This window comes from Labeo rohita, chromosome 1 (assembly GCF_022985175.1).
Source record: "Labeo rohita strain BAU-BD-2019 chromosome 1, IGBB_LRoh.1.0, whole genome shotgun sequence".
Lineage (NCBI taxonomy): Eukaryota > Metazoa > Chordata > Actinopteri > Cypriniformes > Cyprinidae > Labeo > Labeo rohita.
This window is the reverse complement of record NC_066869.1, coordinates 5,586,548-5,596,506: the sequence shown is the minus strand read 5'-3', so window position 1 is coordinate 5,596,506 and position 9,959 is coordinate 5,586,548. Positions and strand designations below refer to the sequence as shown.

Below are 9,959 nucleotides of genomic sequence, written 5' to 3'. Positions count from 1 at the left end.
ATCACACACTATCAACATCGTCCACTAACAAACACACTTTGTCTTAAACACTATATTGGCTTAGCATTTCCAATCTTACAAAAAAAAAATTATTGAAACAGAGACGTGTTTGTTTCACTTTCTTTTTATTTGATTTTCATAATTTGTACTCATCTGTTCAAGATTCACTGTAAACATGCTTTGGCAATATATTGTAAGATGTTTCATAGCAAAAAAGCACATTATAAATTAAATGAACAGAGTTTAACACCTTCTGTTTTCATGAACAACTACAAAACAAAATGCGTAATACTTTCAGAATTATATCTGAGAAGAAAAAAGAGGAAACATTCAAACATCATATGATCACAGCTCATCTCTTCTTCAGAATCCTGGGAAAATGGGCATCATGGACTCTTACTCATTAGCTAGACAGAAATGCACTATCTCTGCGCACAAAACCAAAATATAATCAATATATTGAATAATATTTATTGGCAGTAATACAGCAGTGTAACTCATAATGCGAGCATGCATGAAATACTCACTGATGCATTTGGACTGGCTGTGGCTGTAGTTACTGTAACCCTGGTGACATTTGCAGCTATAGCTGCCTGGATGATTTCTGCAGTCAGCGTTTGTGCCGCAAACATCTGGATCTGAACACTCATTAATGTCTGTGAGAGAGAGAAGACTGTCAGTGCTGTTAATGTCTTCTTAAATAATCTACCTTATGGGAAGATGTTCTTTAGCAGCGTTAACAGCAGTGGGACACAGCCGCTCACCTCCATAGGTGCCATTCTCATGTGTGAAAAACCCTGGAGAACAGCTGCAGTGGAAACTGCCATGTGTGTTAATGCAGGAACTGATTTTGTGAACTTAAAAACACTAACTGCATCACATGAATCTTGGATGTGAAGGATCCTTAGATCCTTACATGCAAATTATTGTGTTGTGTTTAAATTGTATGTTTGTTTTTAATTTCATTTATAATCATTTATTTACATAATCATTTAATAATCATTTTATAATCATTAATCATTCACATAATTCATATTTATTTATTTGATTATTTAAGTATTTATCATTTATTCATTTACTCATATATATTGTTCATTTATATTATTAATTTATATGTTTTTATATTTTATATTTCTTATTATTTTCCTTGCTTATGCATTTTCATTATTGTTCAGTTCCATGATTGTGGGGTTTCATGAATTGTTTGGTCTAAGAAATAGATAACGGGGATGTTTATGGAAATTCAAGGTTTATGGGATGTTGAATCCGTTTGATATATCATTGTTCTTTGAGCTGTACTCCTCAGACGAAGTTTGAACATTGAAACATACGCAACTAAAACTGTTCAATAAATTCTGTTATACTTTTTTACCATCATCACTTCGTCTCCTGCTTCTGCTCTTTTCTGGCTTCCATCGATCAACTTCATAACTGACAGAAACCTGCTTGTTAGTGGGGTTGGGGTAACTACAGCTTGCTGACTAGTTGTCCTGTTACCGAAAGACTGATATATTTCTGACAGGATCTGGTGTCTGGGGCTGGATCCTGATTGTCTGGCGTGGAGACCTGATCTAACAGATGGTTATAATCAGGGTCAGAAAAGCACCAAGGCTTTGGAGAAAAAAGCCAAGAAAAAGTTTTTACCTGTTATCTAATAAACATACATTTTAGGCCTGTTTAGTAATAGGTTTGAACGCCATTTTAACTAGCTGACATGATAAATACCCCATAAAGGTAAATATATATATAAATATATATATATATATATTTTTTTTTTTCTGGAATTGACCTTTAGTGAAAAAGGTCCTTTCTGACACCAACTGTAATGATGTTCTTTTGTTTGATTAAAAGTCAGTGAAAAGCACTATGAGTGAAGCTGCTCACCTTCACATCCTGAGTCTGTTCTTGATACATGATATCCAGGTGGACAGATGCACTCGAATGAGCCGATGGTGTTTATACACTTCATATTACCTGAGCATTTGAATGTTTCCTCAAAACACTCATTGATATCTGTGATATCATAGGCGAAAGCAGTTTGCATTAACTACAGTATTTAAAACCGTAGTGGAGTCTTTTATCTCATAATACTCTCTCTTACCTGAGCACTGTCCCGTTGTTTGGGTGAAATTGTGTGGTGTTGATTGAAATCCTTCATTGCAGATGCAGTAGTAACTTCCATGTGTGTTTACACACTGAGCGTGATCTCCACACGGACTCTGCGTCGCACACTCATTCTCATCTGTGAGAGAGACAATCAGGAAGGAAACATCATTACAAAGTTAGATGAGAACTACAGTTGCACAAATTTCCTCATTTGAATGACATACAGACCATTAACGCTGTGTTATGACATAAACATATTGTATTAAAAGAAATAAAGTGTTCTGTATTACCAATACAGATACTGTTTCTTCTTGCAAATCCAATGCTACATTTATTAGATTCACTAGACACCAGAAACAGAACTGATGAAGAAAAAGAAAAACATAAGATCTGTATAATTATTATATGTGTATACATTTATAAATGAAGAGCTCAGATGGATGGATGGATTTAGACCAAATGACCGGATGAATGTCAGGCCAAATTATGCGTTAAATGCTTTAATTAAGCAATATATTATGAATGTAGCCACAGCTGAAGGGTGTTGTCAGTCAGGCACAACTCTAAATGCAATAAAATTATTACGGACACAAGTTTAAATTAAAAACCCTGGAGAACAGATGCAGTGGAAACTGCCATGTGTGTTAATGCAGCTGCTGTGAACTCCACACACTAAGGACAACTCATCCACATCTGCAGCTGACACACACACACACACACACATTCTTGCATTTGTGGTTTACGGGGACTCTCCATAGGCGTAATGGTTTTTATACTGTACAAACCGTATTTTCTATCGCCCTACACCTACCCTATACCTAAACCTAGCCCTCACAGGAGACTGTGCACACTTTTTGAATTTCATAAAACACTGTTTAGTATGTTTTTTAAGCCTTTTGTTTTACGGGGACACAGGAAGTGTCCTCATAAACCATGTTTACGTTGTAGTACCCATGTCATTATACACATTTGTACACACACACAGACATGTGTTTCATTTATAAACAAAATATAGTGAGATGATCATGAATCATGTAATGTTCTGTCACGTTTTAAAGGGGTCATCGGATGCTAAGTTCACTTTTTCATGTTGTTTGAACATTAATGTTTGTTGTCAGTGTATGTACACATCTACCCTATAATGATAAAAATCCATGCAGTGGTTTTTTAATTAATCTGTAAAAATAATATTCCCTTTTTCAAATCGAGCCGTTCTCAGATGCCTGTCGTTGTGGCGTCACATGACAGAGTTCACTCCCACCATAGTTGATCGACATGAGTGTTTTACCTCAGATCAGCTGTAACAGTCCGACCTCTTTGGAGCAGGGATGTAAATTAGACAAGAATATCTCCGATTGAGGTGTTGTGTTGCTGGATGTAATAATGAACATAGTGATCGCCATTTACTCCCGACATCTGAGCCGCTGAAGATGCAGTGGATTACATTTGTTTGTGAAGGGAATGCGCCTTTCCTAATAAAATGCTAGTTAGCAAGTTTAGCGGCTAAAGTAAACAGTCACTCCACAGAGAGAAGAGAGGGGCGGGGCGAGCAGAGCTCATTTGCATTTAAAGCAGCCTCGACCAGAATGAGATGATTTTTGCAGAGCTGGTTTTGGCAAGGTAAAAAGGGTGTTTTACACAACCAATGAGAATTTTTAACCAAAGTATATTAGAGACTTTTCATTAAGACCCTAAAGAATCATAACAACTTGTGGAAAATGGGCATCCGATGACCCGTTTAAGTTTGTTTCTGGCTCAGAATGCCATTACTGATCATATTATTTCTGTAGTTTGTTTACTGTGCACAGTATACAAAGTTTCTTTTTGTATGGGAGACCCATATAATCTAATACATTTGTCAAAATTTGTAGCAAACACCAGAGTTCACAGCATAAGACTCAGTATGTCACAATGCAACTCGAACTGAATCATTTCCAATGTGACAACTGAACCAGAAATCATATCTGATGTTCTATAGGACATTTTTACACATTTAGCAAAAATGAAATGTTTTAAAGTACCATTGAAATGCTCTGTTAAATTATATACTAAATATGCTAAATATTTTACATGGATCTTGGATGGTTATAAAAAAAAACTTAGAAAAACGCCCCAATAATTTCAATGAAGGACAGAAAATGTCTTTTGTCTGTAAATAAAAATGAAAAGCAGTATGTTTGAGGACACTCGCCTTCACATTCTGAGTCTGTTCTTGTTTCATGATATCCAAGTGGACAGGAGCACTCATAAGAGCCAATGGTGTTTTTACACACCTTACTACCAGGGCATTCATGTGTTTTCTCAAAACACTCATTGAGGTCTGTTGGGGGAAGCAGCTGATATTAGTTATGGAATTTAAATCATAGTAGTGCACTCTTATGTCACATTATCCTCTCTCGTACCCCTACACTCTCCCGTTGTTGCTGTGAAATTGGGTGTTGTTGACCGAAATCCTGCATTACAGGTGCAGTAGTAACCTCCATTTGTGTTGAAACACTGAGAGTGATTGCCACACACACCCGGAACCATCAAACACTCATTTGTATCTGTAAGAGAGACAGACACACGAGTGCAATCAGGAAGGAAACAAGCTATACAGATTAGAGCTACAGTTACACAAATTCTCTCATCTGAGTGACGTACAAACCATTAACCATGTGTTACAACAGAAACATATTGCATTAAAACAGACAAAGTGCTCATTACCAACACAGCTGTTGTTCCTTTGACTGAATCCAATGTTGCATCTGAGAGATTCACTAGACCACAGGAACAGACCTGTTGAGAAATGTCTGCATAAAACAGTTTATCATGATCCATATATTATGCAGAGCTACACACACTATTTACATTTCATTCAGCATGAACCTTACAGTGGGTATTCCCGAGCTGTTGAGTCTTTGTGTAATGGGGTAGAGGTAGGAATGGTAGTGGCTATAATTTGCTTGTTTAGGACTGCAAATTTAGGTGGACTACAAGTCTATATAGGTACTATAAAGAGGAAACCAAAAGATGTGTTCAACTTAGTCTCAGCCTCAGACGTCACGCCCACGGAACGTTGGCTAAACGTCTGATGCATATGGTCCACTTAACTGGAAACACTTCAGGAATGTCGAAGTCGTCATCTGATTGGTTGAATTTTATTGGATTTCCGGGGGACGCGAGTGTCGCGTTTATTTTCGGTCCGCCGGGAAACAAAGCGCAGACGTGTGATTGCAGAAGAAAAACTGTCGTGTTTACATGAGTGACAATGAGCATTTATCAAGATCAGCTAAACGTAGGATTCTCAAAAGTATGCGAGGTTCACGGCATAGACTCTTTAAGAGATGTCCAGGAGTTTTGTTTGAGGCACTTAGTGGAGACAAAAAGAGATATAATGCAGACGCCATTGTTGTTATACGTGCACGAACAGATCAATGACGTACTGCTTGTTTTCTTCTCCTTCTTTGATTTTCTATGCTGACTGACTTGTTGCATGCCGGTCTGTTGTTGTGGGGACATTTCCACGCCCCGAAACGTGACGCTGAACAAAACAAACTGTGATTGGTTGTTTGACATGTCGGTCAAACGGCCTTATGGGCGGGCCTTGGCCAAAGAAAGCTGCTATGAATTCCAGACCTTCAGCCGTCAGTCTGAAGGTCTGGCTACGCGAGACTATGTTCAACTTAACGCAGCACTGGGAAAAATTACATGGACACAAGTCATATATACATTTTTTAATATTAAATCTTCTGAAACGAAACCCAATATTATCCGGTTCAAGAATGAAGTGGCTTTAATTTCACTTTGCATGTATACCCAGTGTAGTGGTCTGGGCTGTGCTGTTGTTTCACCCTGTTGTTTTTCATCTTTCCTGTGCTTCGCTGCTCCTGATATGTTTGAGTGTTGTCCGTTACTCCTATAATTGTGTTGGCTTATATTGTTGAGCCTAAACAATTGCTTTGTTCTGCTGTGTCATTGCCAATGTGTTTGGAAGAATCAATTTTCTTTTCTTTTGCCTTTTTTGAAATTAAAGTCTGGTTTATTTCCATTCTGAGCTGTTTGTTTATCTGATCAATTTTGCATAATTTGTTTTTCTTGTTAATTCTGTGCAAGTTTATTGGAGCCATTTGTGCTGGATTGTGTTTTTTTTTTTTTTTTCTGTTAGGAATATTTGTTGTTAATTGGTCTTGAAATACTTGTATTTGCCCTTTTTTTGTGTGTTTTATTTTGTTTTTGACTTGTCTTTTGACTTCTTTGACTTGTCTTGACTTTTGACTTCTGACTTGTGTTTCTATGCAGGAGCTGAGGGCCACTTGTGTGGGTTTCCCGGTGCTGTGGTAGTGGGAGCGTCCTGTCACCTGAGTGCAGTGTCTCACTGGTGTGGCTGGGTGTGAGTATTGGGTGTGGGATTCAGTCTTTTTGAGGGTTGACTCTTTTTGGCAGGGTTGCCTGAAGCAGCTGCCCCTCAGCCCTGCATTGTGTGATATAGTTTGTTAAACACATTTTTGTTTTTGTTGTTTATTGTTGCCATTTGTGTTGGGCTCAGATGTACTCCAACTTATGTTGTTGTTTTCTCCTCTCCTTTTTCTGTTATTACAAGCTGTGTACACTTGTAGTGTTATAAGTGTGGGGAGTTGGATGCTTTATTGAGAGAATGTGTATTTTTATTACAGTATCTCTTGATTTTATTTGACTGACCATTTCTTTTCCAATAACAAACTAGTGTGTCCTTTGGAGAAAATCTAACCTAAGTTCCTGGGGTAATAGGCTCTAGGTGGCGTAGTTGACATATCAGTGATTTCAAGTTATTTGTTTGACTTGAAATAGTCCTTTTGGGCCACACCAGTTTTTTTTTTTTTTTTTGGGGTGGGGGGGGGGGGGGTTATAGGCTTCATCTAACTGCAATAAGGACAGCAAACACTGCGAGAGTCAGGGGAGTTTGACTTCATTGCTGCATTTTCAAATCCTCCCTCAACTTCAAGTGGCAAATCTCACAGACTGGTATTCGGCTAGTTAGTTTGAGATGCCAGAAGATGAAGATGATGAAGGCAGAACACAGAGGCAGTCATCCTCTAACCACGTTTGTGGCAGATGTAAAAGCGTCTAGGTTAACTTTACAGAACTTCTGTGTTATATTTTATCTGCAACAGCAATGTGAACTTTTATAAACATCTTTTTGGTCGTAAACTTTTAAATGTGTCATTATGCAGACGGTATGAGTAGTTTTCGACATGAAAGCAACTGGCAGATTAATTTACAGTGACGGGGGATTGGATCGATGCAACAGAGCGTCCGTTAAAGACGCAGTTGTGTGACGTGATATTATGTCCCAAAGCTTGCCTACTCTTCCACTACACACTCAAAAGTGTGTGCTTTTTCTTCACTAAAAGAGAACATACTTCAAGGGCGTAGTGTAAGAAGGCACACTGGGATGTAGCAATTGTGACAGATGAAACAACTAGTTGCCTTGTGAGTGCAATGGAAGTGAATTATAAAGGTAAGGGTTGTAGCCCCTGGTGAAAAAAACAGCATATGCTGGTAGGCATGTTTTGATGCTGGGATGCTGGTTAGGTAGGTTTTGATGCTGGTTTAAGCTGGTCCTTTGCTGGTTAAACCAGCAAAGGACCAGCTTAAACCAGCATCAAAACATAGCTACCAGCATAAGCGTTTTTTTTCACCAGGGATTCCAGTTGGCAGAAGACATTGGCAGAAAACCAATCAGAACCGAGCTCTGCCAAGTTTATAATTTACATTACACAAAACATTATGATTATTGGCTGCACACAGTATTATTTGTAACTTGGCAATATTCAAACATGCACATGAAGAGAATGAAGCATCTACTCACCAAAAAGAAAAAGTGTCCGCTTAAGCTGCATGTTAGGAAACATTATAACTGCTGTGAGATTCCTGTCTGTTGATGCTTTGGTTTCTTATATATGAACTTCCAGAAGAAATCTTTATTTTTGTTGTAATTTATCCAGTAAGTTTCTTTTTAACTCTTACTTCTCGTCCTTTGTTTTAGTTTCCGGGTTTACTGGGGTCTAATAGACAGATATTGTGCTGCTGATCACACATCCTGAGATGCAGGATGTTTCAAACCTACTTTTGATGTGGGTGACAGGTCAAAGTGAGAATATGAGCTATTTACGGTTATATTAATGAACTAGATAAAAAAAAAATTGTCAAGACAAAGTTTAAAGCAGCTGTAAAAGCTTGAAGTAAAAAAAAAGAAAAGAACAGAGAGAGTCATATTTATAAAGTGATTCTTCCATATTGAGTCAAAGTCTAAAAACGTCAACAAAACATTCTTCACTTCCACCTACAAAACCTTTTTAGGCAGAAAACACAGAAGAACTTATGTCAAACCTCATTACAGGTAATGGTGGAATTAAAGTGCAATTACCATTTTCTCAGAAACTTCTTTTATATGTGAACTAAATGTGCTTAGGCCATTCCGATGTGGACCTGAAACATGCAGCATTTGAATAGATCAGCGTCTGTGTTTCGCTTCTGTTTCTCTCACATGAGTGTCTTCCCAGCTAACAGAGAAGGTTCACTCAAAGCTATGAACAAATGTTTCTCCCGTGACGTTAATAGAATGTTTAAAGTTATTTTGTTTTTAAAATGTTCTCAAAACACAATCTGAATGACATTCATACGGTTAGATGTTCATGTAACATCTTTTGAAATGTTACTTCTTGTTTTTTAGAATGTCAAGAGAACATTCAAATGTAACGTTCCCATAATGTTTGCTAAATGATACAATGCAAAGTTCCCTTAAACTCACATTCAGAAATGTTTTCAAATGGGAATGTTAGTGAAATGCTCCTAGAATGTATTTTTATCAGCTCATCTGGATGTATAATCCTCTTGTGATTGATGACGTTGCTTTTGACATGAACACACACACACAGAAAAATACATATATAATATCATATGATTTGTGGTTTGTGTCTCTTGAAGCCGCTGTGGTTTGGGGTCTGTGTTTTGTATGAACTTTCCATTTCAGTTTGTTGCTTTGTATGCTGTCTGTTTACATAAGAGTTTATTCCTGTTGTTGCTTGCAGCTCTTTTGGCCCCATGTGTGGTTTTGTTCAAGTGTATGAATGACACTGACACATCAAAGCCACCTTTACTTCCTCTCTTTTTGTCTGTTTGAGCAGAAACGGTAACCATGGTAATGCACAGTTGATTAATCATGTGACACGTTGCCAACATTGCTAGAGGGACTGCAGCATTAGTGCTGTAAAGTGTGAGACATTTGACTAGAATGTTACGAAGAGTTGCTTAGCAACACGCAAGTTTTTATATACAAAACCGTTTTTGCCTGATTAAACATTCATGAGCTTAAAACAGTCACTGTAACTTTCCCGTGCTGTGTTTAGTTTAAGAAACGGATTAAAACAACACGAAAAAACAGATGGGACGGTTATTGAAGCTGCTCACAGGTGTCAATGAGTTGATTTTTTTTAATGGCTCTTGTGTTTATTGTGTGACTATTAGTTTGTTCCAGGTGGAAACCGAAGTCACTCCACCTATTCCTTAGGAAACGCTAACAAATCACAATATTGGTCACTTCCTGCTCAGACACAGTGAAAAATAATCATAGTTCCAGTTCCTCTCACGTCTGCCAACATAAACGTGGGCTACTACCGGTCAACAGTCTGGGGTCAGTAAGATTTTTTTAAAAGAAATTAAACATTTTATTAAGAAAAGACACATTAAATTGATCAAAAATAACACTGCAAAAGATTTCCACGTGAAAGAAATGCTGTTATTTTGAGCTATCTATTTATCAAAGAAGCCTGGAAAAAGAAAAAGTATCTCAGTTTTCATAAAAATACTGTTTTTAGCATTGATAATTTTAC

The 9,959-nt window shown here is 37.5% G+C and overlaps 1 protein-coding gene and 1 long non-coding RNA gene across 2 annotated transcripts; both read right to left on the bottom strand.

Annotated features, from left to right (window-relative positions):
- Positions 1–128: 128 nt before the first annotated feature.
- Positions 129–2,016, bottom strand: LOC127156116 (uncharacterized). Its single transcript, XR_007825683.1, has 3 exons — positions 1,885–2,016; positions 528–656; positions 129–428 (listed from the first exon to the last, which is right to left on the bottom strand). It is a non-coding gene; the product is annotated as an uncharacterized LOC127156116 (long non-coding RNA).
- Positions 2,017–2,188: 172 nt separating this feature from the next.
- On the bottom strand, positions 2,189–8,113 carry LOC127161400 (adhesion G protein-coupled receptor E1-like). Its single transcript, XM_051104194.1, has 6 exons — positions 7,937–8,113; positions 4,813–4,884; positions 4,509–4,652; positions 4,298–4,426; positions 2,397–2,449; positions 2,189–2,242 (listed from the first exon to the last, which is right to left on the bottom strand). Exons 1-6 carry the CDS (start codon positions 7,977–7,979, stop codon positions 2,189–2,191), a joined length of 495 nt encoding a protein of 164 aa, XP_050960151.1. The 5' UTR covers positions 7,980–8,113.
- Positions 8,114–9,959: the final 1,846 nt, after the last annotated feature.